General features: G+C 38.9%; 1 protein-coding gene across 2 annotated transcripts; it reads right to left on the bottom strand.

Annotated features, from left to right (window-relative positions):
• Positions 1-1,661: 1,661 nt before the first annotated feature.
• On the bottom strand, positions 1,662-6,110 carry LOC129407193 (ependymin-2-like). Of its 2 annotated transcripts, none has more exons than XM_055156840.1 (6): positions 5,991-6,110; positions 5,854-5,888; positions 5,206-5,334; positions 2,608-2,791; positions 2,448-2,535; positions 1,662-1,910 (listed from the first exon to the last, which is right to left on the bottom strand). In XM_055156840.1, the coding sequence occupies exons 1-6, from the start codon at positions 6,064-6,066 to the stop codon at positions 1,715-1,717; spliced, it is 708 nt and encodes a 235-aa protein (XP_055012815.1). In that variant the 5' UTR covers positions 6,067-6,110; the 3' UTR covers positions 1,662-1,714. The 2 variants fall into 2 exon arrangements, 1 of the variants encoding a protein (XP_055012815.1); XR_008632632.1 differs by having other exon boundaries at positions 1,864-1,910; positions 2,448-2,552; positions 2,642-2,791; positions 5,991-6,106.
• Positions 6,111-19,758: the final 13,648 nt, after the last annotated feature.

Genomic DNA, 19,758 nt, shown 5'->3' with positions numbered 1-19,758 from the left:
TTTCAGGTTTGTCTTGTGAAGTAACAGTTGTAACCCAAACTCCTCTGACTCTTCTCATTGCAGATCTAAACTGTTTTACTAAACTTTTAAACTAGTCTTCACAGGTCCAGAGGCTGCTGCTGTTTACTGTGAGTATGTCTGCACACACTTACTAACACACTAACTCTGTACGAACACGGGCGGTGGGTCTAATCCAGCCACAGAGGCGCTGTGTGTGTCCCTCTGTGTCAGTCCCCAGCCTGCATAAATGGAGAGGATTGCTTTGGCGTAAAACCTGCATCTATGTGGAGGAGCAGCGGCTCTCCTCCAAGCTCTTTTCAGAGTGACAGATCCACTGACGACAGCCGCTTAGCACAAAGAAGGTGGAGAAACATCGGAGTTTTCTCGGTGTAAAACAGCACCAGGCTTGTTCCAGTTCGGCAGAGCAGGTAGACCTGTCACATGAGGTTCTATGAGGTTTTTGCCAAGATATCTGTAAGGGCACACGGCCTTGCTCCGCCTCGCCCCGCGCTTCCCGTTTCTTTCACCGCTTGTGCCTTCCAAATTTGCACGTGCTGTGTGGTACCTGGCACCTGATCGGTGGGTGTGGTCCTGTCGCTGCTGGGCTGTCTGGAGGTGGGATGTCCGCCATGCTCTGGTTGGAGGCTTGACGTCCTGCTCATCCAGTCTCCTTCCTGAACATCATCGCCTCGCCCAATAAAAGTGCTGTGCGCCCGTTCCCCCCTGGAGGCTGGATTTCAGTGTCAGCTCACCACACTCCACGTTAGACATGCTGCTTGTTTCTGTTTCCATTAACTGTGAATGTGTAATTAGTGTTTGAGACACTAGAGGTCATTGTTGGAGCCATATTGCGCCTCTCTACCTCCTGCCACTGTGAGGCGCTACTTGTAATTTATGCAAGTACCTGCCCTATAAAAGGGGCACAGGTGTTGCACCGTGAAGGTATACAGTCTTTTGAACGTCGTCGTCATCGTTGTGAACTATCGAGTGCCAAATCTGTGTATTTTTGGATGGCTATAAGGTACGCCCAATAAATATTGAGGAACACAGTATTTGGACTCTGTTTTTATGGAAGACACGCGTCCGAGACACCACACACGCTGCAGCTATAGCGGACCTTGCACAGGGCAAGGTTTGTCCACTACAGTCACTAAGGACTTAACTTTGTATTGCCAACTCGGCTGGGCCTTTGGGCATTTGTATTTTATTTGATTTTAACAAAAAAAATTCAATTAACCCTGATTATATTATATGTGTTGATTATTTCAGTTGTAGCATTATTTTAATATTCAACAGGCTTTGAAATTAGTATCAGCATTAGCATTGAGATACAAAGACCTACCTGCCACTATATTGTATACATATTCACCATCTAAAATCTACTTCACTTTATCTTACCTTGATGTAAACTTGGCAAGTCATACTGTTTATTTTCTGTTCCAGGAAACTCTGGTGCAGATGCATAATAAATGCAGATGTATAAGTCCAACACGTCAACTGTGTTTGTGAATGTGCAACTCCTAAAATATAGATTTTTAATAATTTACATCAACTTTCAAATGGTATTTCAATGATTTATTTAGATTAGATTTTATTCTTATTGTACAAAATATAAGGAAACTTTGACAGAACAAAACGGCAGTAATAAATTATTTAATCACAACTTTTCAAATTTTTTTTAATAAACAAATAAGCAGCAGTTAACAGAATGTGTTCACAAGAATGAATAATTATTCAAATAGACATTTATGAGTTTGGAGAAAGTTCTTTTTAGTTTTTTTATTCTACTTTCGAGGAACAACTCGAGTAAATCCACTGGTCTTCCTGTAGGCTGTGCGTCCTCCTCTGGACAAAAGCCTGGAGGGCTGAGATCATCTTGAGCTTTATTGTGCACGGTGCTGTTCAGAAACCTGAGAACACACATCTTGTTTATTGACCAACGTTCAGCTTCAGCGTTTGTTTTTCATCTAGACCAGAGGTGGGCAATTATTTTGTCCATGGGGCCACATGAGAAACAAAATATTGTGGAGGGCCAAAATGCTTAACTCAATTCTGCGTTAATTATATTTCTTTATTTTAAAAAAAATAAAAATAAATTTTTAAAAGCACTAAATAGCTTTGTTCATAGTTGGTCAGACTGGTAAGAGTTTATGTTATGACTAAGCAATGAAAAAGTGAGACTGCTTTACAAAAAATGTCATTTAAAAAAACACCTCTAAAATAAAAGCAATGTAGCTTTAGTCCACACATGAGGTAAACTGATAAAATATGTTTATTTTGTAATTCCAAATGAGCTTAAACTGTCTGGTCAGAGTCAGCCTAAGATGCGACTGTGGCCCTGGAGCTGGACAATGCCCAGACCTGATCTAGGGTCATATGGTCATTGTCACAAATAACCTGACTGATTTATAAAATATAGAAAATAATAGTGAAGATTGAAGGCTTACACTATGGTCACTTGTCCGTGTTTCTCAGTGTAGAAGGTTGCCTGATGAGGGACACATCCGACTTCAGTCACAAACTTGATGTATTCCTCTGGAGACCAGAACTCACTTTAAAATACCAGTAAACATCATTACATTAACATGTGACATGTGGACACTTCACCTCCTCGTGGAGAAAGCCCCTGCCATGAGTTCACCTGCATCCCCCCACCAGGCACAGACAGGCTGCCAAAGATAAGAGGCATTGCAGAAGTTGCGTCGTCTGGGATTCCTATGGGCTGGTAGTCTGCTCGGAGAGGCCTCTTAGAGCAGGTGGAGGTCAGACCGTCCATCTCATACGTCACACCCTGTCACAGGAACATTCAAGGCTCGTATTACTCTCATTTTCTCATTGATGTTATAATGTTGTTACCTCATCACAAACACACCTGGAGTTGTGTTTTGTTTCATTCATGTTCACACAAATCCTACATATTTAAACTTCTTCTCTCAAATAAAAAAAAAACCCTCCACCTTGTGATGTCATGTGGCAATACAGGAAATGCTCCACTGTGTTTTTAAACTGTTTTAAACCACATGTGGCCATACCAGCTTGTTAAAGCCTGATCCTGTCAGATCTCAGAAGCTCAGCAGGACAGGGCCTGGTTAGTACTTGGATGGGAGACGCTGGGAAAAATCAGGTGCCACAGGGGGGCGCCAGTCACAAAAACTCATCGTCATCGTGTCCTTAGGCAAGTCACTTGTCGTGAACCCCCCCCTCGGCCACAGGAGAGCTCACTCGGGTGGGGTAAAAAGATGAAGGTTTTGGCGTAGGCCCCACTAAAAGGGCTCCTGAAATTCAGATGAAGATGTTCATGATGCTTTATTTTGATAAATGAATAACTGTTAGAGCATTAGAGATTAAGAGTGTTTGATTTAGATATTAGAAGTGTTTTTGTGACCCATATTAACATAAGTTACTTGTTCTGTTTTGATTTAATCTGATTCGTTTCTTTTATGTTGATTTGCTTAATTCTTTCAATTTAATTTTCAAGTTTAGGTTATTTTGCATTAATTTCTGTAACCGTTATGTTTGTGTGCAGGAAAGATATGGGCCTTCTGTTCTTTTGACAGTTGACCTTTGTTTGACACAGTTATTTCACACCTGGCTGGGGCAGTGGCGTAGGGGGCTAGAATGGTAAAGATTGTGGTTTCTGAGAAGTGTTGCCTGTACTTGGAAATGTGTTCTATGTGTGACGTACTGATCACTTTGCATATACCTGGGTGGAGCCCTGTGACCCTATATAAATATTGAAAATTCTGCATAATGATGAGATCCTGATTTAAGTTGGCATTGGCCCTCCGGCTGTAACTCGGCATAGGAGTTCAGAATCTGCAATTCGGACTAGGCTGTGCTTTATAGCTTTCCTGGTCACAGGGTAATTTCTCCAAAAGGTACTTGCAAAGTGATTTGTCCTAATTATTTTTGTATGAGCTTTCTGGTAAAATAGCAACTACGGAGTGAGTTGGTCATAAGTGCTTTGTCGTGAGCACTCTGGGCCTAAAAACCCTGAGTGAACACGAGTATAAAGAGTGACAACCAGCCACAGGAGTAGTGCATAAAATAATAAAAAGCAGAAAAAAATAAGACAAAGACAAATCACTTGTTGGGATCTTTTGTTGAGTCTCTCCCTCTAATTAATATACATATACTATTACCACGACAAGTCCAGTCATCCTAGGTGAGTTGCTTACAAAAACGCAATGTTTGGGGATATTTTCTAATGCAATATTTTTGATGCAAAGCTAAATTTGGTTAAATTCTTTGAGGCACTGCTAAAGATAAATTAATATTTGCGATGTTTTTGGTGTAAAACTAAATCTGGTTAAATTCTCTGAGGCACTGTTAAAATGAGTTTTGGACAAATGTTGTCAGATAGAGTATAGAGTAAGTCATAAGGTGGGCACTAAAGCTAAGTGAAGTTGTAAGTGTTCCCCAGGTGATACTTTAAGAGTTGTTAAAGTTACCTGTATGGTGTTTCTTAAAGTTAAATTATACTTTTTGAGTGTAGTCAGATATTTACCTTGCGTTATTGAAGAAATGATATTTTTGAGTGTAGTTAATGATATTTTTGAGTGTGATTGCGGTTTTAAAGTTATGTGATATTTTGAGTGTTGTCAGAGTTATCTGCAGTGTGTTTTTAAAGTTGAGTGATTTTCTGAGGGTTATTAGAGTGATTAGAAGAAGGTAGTTAGACTCAGGCTGCGTAAAATAGTCCTGGTCTTCTCAACATCACTTTACCTACATTGCCTAGTATGACGGTGTGTGCGTGACTGTTGGTGGTCGGAGGGACCGATGGCACAGATTGGCAGCCACGCTTCTATCCGCCCCACGGCAGCTGTGACTACAATAGTAGCTTACCATCACCGGGTATGGTGTGAATGAATAATGCTCTTTAAAGCGTCTTTGAGTGTCCATAAAACTGAAGCATTATTATTATTATTAAACTCCACAACTTCCCTAGAATCATTTGAATAATTTCAGCTCTGGAATTGCCGATCTCTTCTGAACAAAATATAAAAAATACTTGTTAACTTGAAAAATATTGCTTCATGACATCACAAGGTGGAACAGCATACTACATGCAGGATTACTCAAACCTGTATGAATGAAACAAAATACAACTCCAGGTATGTTTTTGTTGAGGTCCCAACATTCTAACATGTCTTAAAGCTCACGAGTTGTTGTTGTAGTATTTTGTTGTATTTTGTCAAATCTTACCTCTCCAAAGTGCAGAAGAAAATCATTTGTGAGGGATCGATTAACCAGATTTTCAGTCTCATAGACTCTCATCCGCTGCAGTGCTCTGTTGTATTCGTAATTCCAAAATTTTACTTCATCCTTTAGGGACTGAAGAAAAAATGCAACATTAGTCACATGGGAAGGTTCAGGCCGGTATCAAACACAACTGAATAACTGTGCTTTTGGAGTCAAGTTTAAGATAATCATAATACACTGACTTAAATACTTTTAAGAATTTACTCAGACTCAGTATGTATGTTCCCCAGTAGGTAATCTGTTGGCCCAGTATATATTATTTGTTCTAATTCTATAGATGAAGTGGCACAGGCACCTCTGCTCCTGTTCTTAAACCTGACACTGTTCCTAAACCCATAGCCCCAACTTTAACCTTTTTAACCTCTTCCTCAACCTAACTGTAACCAATGTGAGAAATAAAGATAAAATATCAAAAGATAATGAAAAAAAGATCCATGTGACAGAAGTGAAAGGAACATAAAGCTGACCCAAAATGACATGTATTTGAGGAAGATAGGAGAATGTTTCTTAAAAGGTGAAAATAATGATTTTATATGTTGCATGTGCAGGCCACGATAATTAAGACAGTTAAGACACTAAATCTGGACTTACCACTACTAACTTTCCCATGAGGTATGGAGGGCTTTCTGGTGAAACACAGACACATTTAGGATTAAGAGTGAAAAAAAGAAATATAAGTAAATAAAATACAAAAGTGTGAGTATAAGGTTTAAAGGTCTTGTACTTACTGCATGGCCGTGTTTGCTGGGCGGTGGTCAGGCTGTAGACTACAAATACAACTGCTAATACTAAGAGCAGCCTCATGTTGACAGCTTCACATCCCTTTCGGAGTGTGTACTGAGAGCTGAGACCAAGCCTTTTTATAATTCACCTTTTACTTTCACTTTAGGAAAATGAACAGAGCTACTTTCATTATGGAAATGCCAGTAATATCAAAAGTACAAAGTTATTGTTAGAAGTAGGAGGATGTTGAGAATAGACTACAGCAAACACCTAAAGAAAATAAAAATCCTAATCAGTATGATCTTGTTTATTTAGTAACTATAGGTGCTAACAGACAAGTGCTTTTGAGTTTCTTGGTTTTACTTTTGTTTATGCTCTGTGGAATCCCCGTCATTCTCACATGACGTTAATCACAAAGGTAAAAACATTTTGTACCCAGTGTCATTTTATTGAGATTGTTGAATCTTGTAAGTATACTCATTACAATAAATACATAACATGTTCCGATTTTTTCTTTTTTTTTTTTCTTTTGCTGAATTATTAAAGCAAATTTCATTTAACATATTATTTATCTTGTATTTATGTAAATTCTGCCGAGGTGTGAGTGCCAAATCAAACTTATTCAGTAAAACTAATAATACTTTGTCTTTGTGTCCGAGTCTCTCCAGGTTGAAATGTTTGTATGTAAAATGTCACAGAACTAAAGGTCCACAGTTGATGTTCATACTAAGAGCAACAAACCAACATACCTCCTGCCGTCACCTCAAAACCAGTACAGACATACTAGGTCACAAGGTTTATTCTGAAGAAATTGTGGTCACATCACTCTGTTCTGTTGTGGTCAGAAGTGGCAAAGTAAGCAACAGTGATAGAGGCTACTGAGAGGAAGCCCAAAATGGACAGAAAATTAACGTTTCCAGTTGAAATAGGACGTAGGGGATTTGTGTCAACGTCCATGATGAGCCAGTGAGGAGGAGCAGCGACTCTACTCCGAGCCCTGACATTCAAAATGCTCATTGGTTTGATCAGTGCTAATGACGACTCATGTTATAATATATACAGTAGCAGAAGCACAGAATGTTGAGTGGAGCGAAGAAAACACATCTACAACCTGTGAATTATACTTGATTTTAGCCGCAACAGTGGTCATCTGCTGATTGTAATCGCTGATGTTGATGTTTAGGTTGTAGAAGAGTGTATATTTCTTGTATAATGATCTGAGCTGGAACATTGTTAAGAAAGCTCAACAGTGTCTCTTTTTGTGAAAACAAAGAGAATTCACAAGGAACTTCAAAATCCACCTGAACTTTTATCACACCACAATTGAAAGCCCTCTGCTTGGCTCTGTCACTGTGTGGTTCGGCAACATTACAGCCAAAAAGAGGAATGCTTTAAATAAGGGGATCCTCTCAGCCAAAAAAACTGTCTCTTTACAAATGTAGACTTTGAAACATGCTGTTATAAGCTCGAACAATGCACTTTGATCTTTTGCGTAGCACCTTTTGTGTTTTGGCTCCTTAATCTTTGTAGCTTGTTATTTCTGTGTCAATTAATCATCTGAAATGAGGATCTATTGGCGGCTCATGTGGTCGTTTTTCATGTGTCTTGGTGCACTTTGGCCTGTTTTATTGCACATTTCGGGAACACGTTACAATAATGTGCCGTAACAGCAACCTAATCATTACCTAACCCTTTGTTTAGATTGAATAATTGTCACTAAAATATCTATTTGACACAAGTTAATAATGGTTTGCCGACTCATGTGGTCGTTTTTCATGTGTCTTGGTGCACTTTGGCCTGTTTTATTGCACGTTTCGATAACACTAGTAATGTGCCATAACAAACAGCAACCTAATCATTACCTAACCCTTTGTTAAGATTGAATAATTGTTTGTATGAAATCTGTGTATTAATGTTTTAACAAATTGAAAACAATCTATTAATTAATATCATATTATGTGTTAATTGTTAACTAAATAGTTAATAGTTATTTTTATATCATTTAAATGTTAAATGTTTATTTACAAAGTATATATTGATATAAAAGTTAATGACACGTTGTTATTTAACTGTTATTAAACTGTGCTTCTGCTTATCTCAATATCAACTCCTCATAGGATCTTTATAATAAAGCTTCAGCGTAATTCATATATTAGTAATATATAGTAATATATTAGTAGTATTTAGTAGTATATTAGTAGTATATATCTATCAGTGTGGGGCACCTTATAAAAAAGTTGGAACAGTATAAATTAATTAAATATTTTTTATAACATTTATTCACAATATCAGATATTTTACAGTGGGTCTCTCACACTGGAAATGAACGTCTCAGCACACACTGTTGGGAAGGAGGAGGAAAATACTTTATTTATAAAGTCAGAGAAATCTGGAACACAGATGGATAAACTGATCAAAAAAATGATCAAACTTGGACACAACAGAATGTATAAAATGGTTTACTAAATAAACTGAAAGAGCGAGGGTGTTCAGCCAGAGTGGGAGAAAAAGAGAGAAAGACAGAGGGAGCACAAGAAAGTGAGGGAGGGGGAAAATACTTTATTTAACTCTGATGGTTAAACTGATCAAAGGAGATGATCAAACTAGAACATAGTAAGTAGTGTATTATGTTGCTCTACCTTGATCAGTAACTTTGGTCTGATGGTGGTACTTTTAGCTCCAGTTTAACGTAGATCACTGAATCAGATTAGAATATTAACATCTTGCTTAAAAGTGACTTAGGGTGCACTCACATGGGGACTTTAGAAATGTGCCGTGCTCGAGCACAAGTGCGTAGGGTTCTATGTCCCGCACTCACACTTGCACATCTGAACCAGGTCACCGCCCGATAAAAAAGTTATTAACTTGTGCCAAATAGATATTTTAGTAACAATTAATAAATATTAACAAAGGGTTAGGTAATGATGAATTTGCTGTTTATTATGGCACCGTATTATAAAGTGTTACTCATGTTTCTCCAATGTGGAATTTAACCTAAACTTTATGATCAATATTGACTGAGCAGAAACCAAATGGTAAGGTTATGTGATTTATTTAAATTCAACATATGATTTTAGCAGCAAACAACAACAAATAATTACAGAATATAACATTTAGAACTCATCATCTTCATCCGCCCGAAAGTCTGTTCCCTCTAGAAATTTCGTGAGCAATGTTTGTATTTTGTTTTCTCTTTCTTCATATTCTTCTGCCATTTTGTTCATTTCTTGCTTTGTGAAGATCTTGGTTTTCACTATGAAGATCTTCAGATCCTCCACAAACTTTGTCACAGACGGATACTCCTGCTCTATGTCGTACTCCTGCATCAGGTCGTCCATTCTCTCCACCAGATTCAGACCCGGGTCCAGGACATTAGAAATGAAATCATTACTGGAGTGATATCTCTGCGGTCAAAGTACAATATTTGTGTTATTATTAAGTTTTGCAGTAAAATGAGCTCATATAGAGGAGGGCTTCTACCTTCGCCAGGTCCAGCTTCTCCTTCTTCAGCTCGTTCACATTTTTCCTGATCTGGACCTGAAACAAACACAAAGGATTTATCTAAACCAGTGTTTCTCGAACTGATGGTGTTCTAGCTCATTCTGGTGGTGCACTGTGGAGACTTCTGCACTTCTAGTATTTGTTTACGTAACATGTGTGGAGTAGGATTTGCCACCTGCTTGTCAAAATGGAGATGATATAGTTGGGAGGGAATTTGTGAAATATCATAAGGATTGTGCACTTCTGGAAAAGTTTTTGATTTTTGGCAGGGTGTTAGGTTTGGGCCTAAGGTTTTTAAAAATCCATGGATACAAGTTGGAGCGGTATATATAAAGTCCAGAATGACCATGACCGAAAAGAGAAAAGGCTGTATCCCACCTTCCTTTTGTCTTAAATTGTTGTATAATGACACTTTTTCTACTTGACTTGATAAAAGTTATGTGATTTTAACACTATTTTCCTCTTTTAAGGCTATTTTCCTGCCAGATTTATTGTCACGGTCACTTTTTGCTTGAAAATGCCTGAAATGCTCCACAGTGTAGCATTAAATAAATCTTTCTGCATGGAGATGGAAGCATTTGACAGGACAAAGGCCAAGCTGCAGTTATAAGTCTGTGGAGAAAGGCCACCGCTCACAGAAATAATGCTTTTTTTTAGTAATGTAATTAAATAAATGCAAGATAGACAAGTTTAGGTACATATTTATACAGTTTAGTCATAGTAGTTCTAGTACTTACTATGGTCCCAGTGTCCAGGGCAGCAGAGGTGAGGCTGAGCAGACAGAGCAGAGCCACAGAGATCTGGAGGACGGACATGACTGCAGCTGTGAAGACGTTTCTACTGCTCCAACACGACATCTACTCTTTGTTTATATACTTAGGTGTCCTCAGGTGTTTAGTCCACGCCCACTGCACAGGGAAGTCCCTTTTGTCATGTTATCGATGACAACAGTTACTTTCAGTACGAAAAAAGCTGAGTAATATCAAAGTACTTTTCAGTGTCTGTTTGGTTTTACTTTTGTTTATGCCAGGGAATTCACCGATCATTCTGAACAGTTTTTATGTTGCTTGTATGATGGTGATAACGTTATGTGATTGGTGACATTGAAATTCTTTGTGTCATTGTGAAATTACTGCCATGTCATTTCCTGTAAGTGCACTCATTACAATAAATAAGTAACAAGTTTCAAGATATTTTTTTTTCTTTTGTTGAACATTAAAGCAGACTGTTACTGTTGTGACCATAGAGATGTCATTGTTTTCCCTGAAATGTTCTGCAGTATGACACTAAATGTATTTATCTTGTATTTATTCAAGTTCTGCCTGGGTCTGAGCACCAAAAGTAACTCACTCAGTAAAACTAGTAAAGCTGTGCTCTGACCGTGTGACTTCAGTGTTTCAAGTTTACACAAAGGTTCATGCGGATGTGGGTTTATGTCGTCCTATGTTTCTGTGATACATTTTCAGGCGTTTGCACAGAGTGAATCTGCCATTGGGTGTGAGTGTTCAGACTTCAGAGTTGAAAAAGTTTAACTTTTGGCGTTCGACGTCAACCAACATGTCAACCAATAAGGGACTAATCTCCAGTGACATAGTGACATCATTGTATAGAAGACGGAGAATGTCATGGACCCAGACACACCACCGCCTCACTGTTTGCCTTCGTTGATGGGTTTTATGTTATTGTAATAACTCTAAAGCCGCTCTCTCAATCTGGTCTGCCATTAATGACAAAGAGCCCTGAACGCTCGTCGAGTAGGACAGTGTATTTTTCTCTACTCCCTACTTGAAAAATACTCAGTCTTTACGCTGCTCAATACTTTCTCTTTGTGTCTGTCTGAGTCTCTCCAGGTTGAAATGTTTGTATGTGAAATGTGAGTCACAGAACATGAGTCTTTTAGGTGTTGACTCACTGAAAAACTGTTTGTTATTGTGACAGTAATTTTATGTGTGAGAGATTTATTTAACAGCACAAACCGTCTCACCTGTTGTACTTCCAACCAAGTCTGTTCTTTCAGGTCAGATTGTGATAAATTAAAATTCAGAAAAGCACAGATCGCCCCTAAAACACGGTACGTTTGTCCAGTGTGAGCACAATTGGCCTGTTTGGAGGAGTTGGGCCAAAGCTCGGCACAGTTGCCGTTACCACAGTTACTGCTAACACATGCACACTGGCACATTGAACATTATGAATTACCTGTGACAGTTGGTCACAGTAACATTGTGCAGTAATTGTACTGTAATTGTTATAAGGTATGGCAGCAGCAAAATAATTGAGGTTATGTTTATTGCTGCCACTGTAGCATAGTTAGATTTAACTTTAGTTAAAGTCATTGCACAGCTTACCTAGCCTAACCTCCGGTAAGTTTTGAAATGATATGTATGTAACACATTAGGCTAACGTATGTTTTAAGTTTTTTTTTTTGTGTGAAAATCATGTGCAATTTATGACAAGACAATGAAATCAGACATTCCACTAAAATACTGTTTGTATAAGTGAGCAGTAAATAAAGTTTATTCTCATCTTTTTGATGAGTAGTGGAATGAAAACGACACCTCAAAATTCACCCTTGTCAACTGCTGTCCCCGCAGAAATGTCCGGATGGTTCTGGCACGTTGTCTCTCTAAACGTGTTCTGGCACATTCAACCAGTGAAATTGTTCGTTGTGTCTCAAAAACTTGTCTCAACATCATAAACAAAATTCCTGCAGCTGAGTTATCCATCCTCTCACACAAACAAACAGCGTCTCTAGTGACCTGTCGCCTGTTACCTGTCGTCTGCTGATGCAGTCGGGCCGTGGCTCAGTTCGTTTGGATGTAGTGTGAGTGCACCTTTAGTCAAACTACCAGAGCCTCAAACAGAGCAGTGCTTTCAGTGAGCTTCACACTCTCACAGAATGTTGAGGACATCAGCTGCAAAGTATCAATATTTGGCGTCACAAACAAATATTTAGACTTGTGGCTGTAGTCGTGGAGCAGAGGTGAACTGTTGAAAAGTTTCTGCCACAGATATTCACAGGGATGACTCAGGCCATGTTTGTAGCAGCAGCTCATCAAAAAACAAACAAACAATAGATTACAATAGAGAACGTGGAGATCCTGCACGTCACACAGGACTGAAGTTGGCAGATCAAATGTTGGGATTCTGGGATTGTCATAAATATCTTGTACTTGTAAAAACAGTCTCACATGTGAAATAAAGTTTTGCAGCTGTACAAAAAAAAAGTGCTTGTGTTTATTGTGTATTTTGTATGTGTAGAGTAGTTTTGCATATCTGTATTATTATTTTGTGTGTGCACAGATATTTTTTGTTTCTGCACAATAGATTTGAATGTGTGTAAAACAATTTTGGCGCTGTAGAAGTATTTTGTGTCTGGGAGAGTGACAGGGATGACATCTAGTGTTCAGTTCAGGTACAACACTGCACCTGCAAGTTTGCAAAATTCATAACACAAACACAAAACTGTGTTGATTGGCTGCTCATCTATGGCTGCAGTGTATGTAGTAATGCTGATTGTCTGTTTCCTTGACAGGAAAACTGTGCCGTAAACAATCCATACTCACAGAACAGTTTTGAGTTTGTGTTATGAGTTTTACAAGTCTGTAGGTGCAGTGTTGTACCCAAACTCTAGATGTCATCCCTGTCACTCTCCCACGTGAAACTTTATTTCACAAGTGAGAGTGTTTTTACAAGTACAACATATTTTTACATTATTTTAATTCCATAGGATTGTGACCACAACTCTCCGTCCTGCAAAAAGGACAATAGTGATACAGTGATACAGTCCCGTGAGAAGAGGATATTGAGGATAAGAATGGGCCGATATCGTTTTGTTTTGAGTTTGATATTTAGCTGTTAAAATCCACAGCAAGGCCCACACATTTATCTGAAATTTAAGTAAAGATCACAAATTAACTTTTCACTTTTATAAAACTAATGACAAAATGTATTTATCTAATTGTGTTACATATAATGCTATATAACGCTTTTCTGATACTGGGGCCGATATACTGCCCAGCCCTAACTGAGGAAACTCAAAATTTATGGAAAATGAACGTCTTTCCAGTTGAGGATGGACGTAGGGGATTTGTGACGACATTCATGACGATCTGCCTCCTGCCTCAGTGGAGGAGCAGCGACTCTACTCCAAGATTAATTTTTTTGTTAGGTTTTTGTTTGGTTGTTTTTGTTATGCAAGTATCTATGTTCACTTCATAATCAACATGGACTGAGCAGAAACTAAATGGTAAGGCTGAGTGCTTTCTTTAAATTCAGATTTTCACCTGATTTTAATAACAGCAAACAACAACAAATGATTACAGAATGAGAACATTTAGAGCTCTGAATGATCCATCTTAAAGTCTGACATGAATTTCATGACCAGTGTTTGTATTTTGTTTTCCATTTCTTCAAATTCCTCCTTGATGTTCTCCAAGAAGATCATCAGATCCTCCATAAACTCTGCGATATATGGATACTTCTGCTCTATGCCGAGCTCGTGCACCATGTCATTCGTTCTCTCCGCCACCTTCAGAGTCTGATCTAGAAGTTTAGATGTGACGTCGCGGCTGGACAAAATTATCTGCAGGTCAAAGTACAGTATTTGTGTTATTGTTCTGTTTTGCAGTAAAATGAGCTCCTATAGAGGAGGGATTCTACCTTAGCCAGGTCCAGCCTGTCCTTCTTCATCTGGTTCAGAATTCTGTTGATCTGGGCCTGAAACAAACACAAAGGATTTATCTAAACCAGTGTTTCTTAAACTGGTGGTACACTAGCTCCTCCTGGTGGTACACAGAGACTACTGCACTTCTAGTATTTTCTTAATTTAAAGGTGTTTTATGTTAGCCTGATTCATCCTAATGCTGCGAGGTCAGACAATTTACTCTCTGACCTTGCAGCGTTAGGATTCGTTCGCTCGATGGTAGGTGGGTACTTTTTTTATTTAACCATTCGCTACTATTTGGTCGTGACGTATGTAATGCGGCGCTAATGGGGATAACTGGTATATTAAAGCTTTTCCCAAATCCCGTAGGAAGAAGAACAGTAATGTCTTTCTTCTTGATAAAATTCACCAAACATTCTCTTTGTTCCGGCTTTAAATCCTCGATCTCGGGAATCATTTCCAACACAGAATGTATGACTCTTCACTGACTGGCTGGCGCCCAAACTCACACCTCTGTTTTTTTTTGCAGATCGTCTAGTGTATTCTGATTCCTGACCTAGTCGCTGGAGAGAAATGAAATTGAGCGGTGGTAGAAGGTGGCACCAGCCTGGCTAGTTTTATGTAACGTGTGGAGAAGGGTTTGCCACCTGCTTGCCTCCTTGGAAATGTTAGAGCATTGCCTGAAATGTTCCACAATATAGCATTAAACAAATCTGCACAGAGATAAGCATTTGACGGAACAAAGACCAAGTTGTAGGTTGTAGATCTGTGGAAGTGCGCCCACAGTAAGAATACATATTTTTTCAGAGTATTTTTTAACAGTGTAATTAGATATGTACATGTTAAGTACATATCTGTACAGTCTAAGTATCACTACTTACTGATATAATAGTTCTAGTACTTACTTTGGTCCCAGTGTCCAGGGCAGCAGAGGTGAGGCTGAGCAGACAGAGCAGAGCCACAGAGATCTGGAGGACGGACATGACTGCAGCTGTGAAGACGTTTCTACTGCTCCAACACGACATCTACTCTTTGTTTATATACTTAGGTGTCCTCAGGTGTTTAGTCCACGCCCACTGCACAGGGAAGTCCCTTTTGTCATGTTATCGATGACAGCAGTTACTTTCAGTACGAAAAAAGCTGAGTAATATCAAAGTACTTTTCAGTGTCTGTTTGGTTTTACTTTTGTTTATGCCAGGGAATTCACCGATCATTCTGAACAGTTTTTATGGTGCTTGTATGATGGTGATAACGTTATGTGATTGGTGACATTGAAATTCTTTGAGTCATTGTGAAATCACTGCCATGTCATTTCCTGTAAGTGCACTCATTACAATAAATAAGTAACAAGTTTCAAGATATTTTTTTTTCTTTTGTTGAACATTAAAGCAGACTGTTACTGTTGTGACCATAGAGATGTCATTGTTTTCCCTGAAATGTTCTGCAGTATGACACTAAATGTATTTATCTTGTATTTATTCAAGTTCTGCCTGGGTCTGAGCACCAAAATTAACTCACTCAGTAAAACTAGTAAAGCTGTGCTCTGACCGTGTGACTTCAGTGTTTCAAGTTTACACAAAGGTTCATGTGGATGTGGGTTTATGTCGTCCTATGTTTCTGTGACACATTTTCAGGCGTTTGCACAGAGTGAATCTGCCATTGGGTGTGAGTGTTCAGACTTCAGAGTTGAAAAAGTTTAACTTTTGGCGTTCGACGTCAACCAACATGTCAACCAATAAGGGACTAATCTCCAGCGACATAGTGACATCATTGTCTAGAAGACGGAGAATGTCATGGACCCAGACACACCACCGCCTCACTGTTTGTCTTCGTTGATGGGTTTTATGTTATTGTAATAACTCTAAAGTCGCTCTCTCAATCTGGTCTGCCATTAATGACAAAGAGCCCTGAACGCTCGTCGAGTAGGACAGTGTATTTTTCTCTACTCCCTACTTGAAAAATACTCTTTACGCTGCTCAATACTTTCTCTTTGTGTCTGTCTGAGTCTCTCCAGGTTGAAATGTTTGTATGTGAAATGTGAGTCACAGAACATGAGTCTTTTAGGTGTTGACTCACTGAAAAACTGTTTGTTATTGTGACAGTAATTTTATGTGTGAGAGATTTATTTAACAGCACAAACCATCTCACCTGTTGTACTTCCAACCCAGTCTGTTCTTTCAGGTCAGATTGTGATAAATTAAAACTCGAAAATGCACAGATCGCCCCTAAAGTTTGTCCAGTGTGAGCACAATTGGCCCAGTTGGAGGAGGTGAGCCAAAGCTCGGCATGCACACTGGCACACTGAACATTATGCATTACCTGTGACAGTTGGTTACAATAACACTGTACAGTAATTGTACTGTAATTGTTATAAGGTATGGCAGCAGCAAAATAATCAAGGTTATGTTTAATGCTGGATAGTCAGATTTAACTTTAGTTAAAGTCATTACACAGCTTACCTAGCCTAACCTCCGGTAAGTTTTGAAATGATATGTACGAACATGTTAGGCTAATTTATGTTATTAGGTTCTTTTTTCAGACCAAGGGTTTGTTTTCATACCTGACAGTTTCGACTGTTCACTAGCGCTCTTCCTCAGAGTCACGTGATGTTGCTGTGATGTGTCCGGTCGTCTGATTTAAACAGGTTTAGGCACTGTCTTCCTACCGGTGGGGGCAGGACAACAGCGCCATCTGCAGACCGACTTCCTCAGGACAGTATCCCAGGTGTGTGAGAGTAAAAAAGCCCCCTCGTCCCGGTTTATAGTCCCGTGGGCACGTTTCCGTATTTCGATTGCCTCTTTAATCCAGCGACAATGTTTGTTTTCCTCTGTCCCAATGATGTTTGCTCCATCCCAGTCCATAATGTGATTCTCTCTTTTACAGTGGTCATTTGAGTTGTTCCCGTTCTGCTTTGTGTTTTGCTGCTCGTGTTTCGCCTTCGCGGTTTCCTTTTCGCATTCTGTTCTATGTTATTTTTTTTCCTGTATTGAACACCCTCCCTGTTTCCCCAATGTATGTTTTATCACAGGACATGCAGGGTATTTCGTGTATGACATTACAATTATGCTCCGGTTCTATTTGATCTTTTGGGTGAACGAGTAATTGCCTGAGTTTTCTGTCTGGTTTCACTGGTGTGTTGATATTGTGTTTTCTCATTGCCCTCTGCACTTTTTCTGTTATGCCCCTGATGTATGGTGAAGTTACCATTCTCTTTCCCAGAGAATGTTGAGGACATCAGCTGCAAAGTATCAATATTTGGCATCACAAACAAGTATTTAGACATGTGGCTGTAGTCGTGGAGCAGAGGTGGACTGTTGAAAAGTTTCTGCCACAGATATTCACAGGGATGACTCAGGCCATGTTTGTAGCAGCAGCTCACCTGAGGAGCACCAGATTACACCAGAGAATGTGGATATACTGCACGTCACACAGGACTGAAGGAGTCAGATCAAATGTTGGGATTCTGGGATTGTATGGAATAATGTCATAAATATCTTGTACTTGTAAAAACAGTCTCACATGTGAAATAAAGTTTGCAGCAGTACAAAAAATAAATAAATAGTGCTTGTGCTAATACATTTTGTACCTGTATCAATATTTTGTATGTGTAGAGTAGTTTTGTATATCTGTATTATTATTTTGTGTGTGTGCAAATCATTTTTCTATCTGCACAATAGATTTGAATGTGTGTAAAACAGTTTTGGAGCTGTAGAAGTATTTTGTGTCTGGGAGAGTGACAGGGATGACATCTAGTGTTCAGGTACAACACTGCACCTACAAGTTTGCAAAATTCATAACACAAACACAAAACTGTGTTGATTGGCTGCTCATCTATGGCTGCAGTGTATGTAGTAATGCTGATTGTCTGTTTCCTGACAGGAAAACTGTGCCGTAAACAATCCATACTCACAGAACAGTTTTGAGTTTGTGTTATGAGTTTTACAAGTCTGTAGGTGCAGTGTTGTACCCAAACTCTAGATGTCATCCCTGTCACTCTCCCACGTGAAACTTTATTTCACAAGTGAGAGTGTTTTTACAAGTACAACGTATTTTTACATTATTTTAATTCCATAGGATTGTGACCACAACTCTCCGTCCTGCAAAAAGGACAATAGTGATACAGTGATACAGTCACCGTGAGAAGAGGATATTGAGGATAAGAATGGGCCGATATCGTTTTGTTTTGAGTTTGATATTTAGCTGTTAAAATCCACAGCAAGGCCCACACATTTATCTGAAATTTAAGTAAAGATCACAAATTAACTTTTCACTTTTATAAAACTAATGACAAAATGTATTTATCTAATTGTGTTACATATAATGCTATATAATGCTTTTCTGATACTGGGGCCGATATACTGCCCAGCCCTAACTGAGGAAACTCAAAATTTATGGAAAATGAACGTCTTTCCAGTTGAGGATAATATAGGGGATTTGTGACAACATTCATGACGATCTGCCTCCTTCCTCAGTGGAGGAGCAGCGACTCTACTCCAAGATTCATTTTTTTGTTAAGTTTTTGTTTGGTTGTTTTTGTTATGCAAGTATCTATGTTCACTTCATAATCAACATGGACTGAGCAGAAACTAAATGGTAAGGCTGAGTGCTTTCTTTAAATTCAGATTTTCACCTGATTTTAATAACAGCAAACAACAACAAATGATTACAGAATGAGAACATTTAGAGCTCTGAATGATCCATCTTAAAGTCTGACATGAATTTCATGACCAGTGTTTGCATTTTGTTTTCCATTTCTTCATATTCCTTCACCACTTTGTCCATTTGTTGGATTGTGGAGACCTTGATGTTCTCCAAGAAAGTCTTCAGATCCTCCATAATCTCTGCAACATATGGATACTTCTGCTCTATGCCGAGCTCGTGCACCATGTCGTCCATTCTCTCCACCATCTTCAGAGTCTGATCTAGAAGTTTAGATGTGACGTCGCGGCTGGACAAAAATATCTGTGGTCAAAGTACAGTATTTGTGTTTATTGATCAGTTTTGCAGTAAAATGAGCTCCTATAGAGGAGGGACTCTACCTTAGCCAGGTCCAGCCTGTCCTTCTTCATCTGGTTCAGATTTCTATTGATCTGGGCCTGAAACAAACACAAAGGATTTATCTAAACCAGTGTTTCTTAAACTGGTGGTACACTAGCTCCTCCTGGTGGTGCATAGAGACTACTGCACTTCTAGTATTTTCTTCATTTAAAGGTGTTTTATGTTAGCCTGATTCATCCTAATGCTGTGAGGTCAGACGGTTTACTGTCTGACCTCGCAGCATTAGGATTCGTTCACTCGACAGTAGACAGGTAGTTTTTTTTATTTAACCAATCGCTGCTATTTGGTTGTGACGTATGTAATGTGTAGGAAGAAGGGCAATAATGTTTTTCTTCTTGATAAAATTCACCAAACATTCTCTTTATTCCAGCTTTAAATCCTTGGTCTCAGGAATCATTGTTAACACAGAATATATGGCTCTTCACTGATTGGTTGGTGCCCAGACTCACACTTCTGTTTTTTTGCAGATCGTCTAGTGTATTCTGATTCCTGACCTAGTCGCTGGAGAGAAATGAAATTGAGCGGAGGCACTAGGTGGCACCAGCCTGGCT

Source organism: Boleophthalmus pectinirostris, unplaced genomic scaffold (assembly GCF_026225935.1).
Source record: "Boleophthalmus pectinirostris isolate CB_2022bp ecotype Guang Dong unplaced genomic scaffold, ASM2622593v1 HiC_scaffold_20, whole genome shotgun sequence".
NCBI lineage: Eukaryota > Metazoa > Chordata > Actinopteri > Gobiiformes > Gobiidae > Boleophthalmus > Boleophthalmus pectinirostris.
This window is presented reverse-complemented; position numbering and strand designations above follow the sequence as displayed.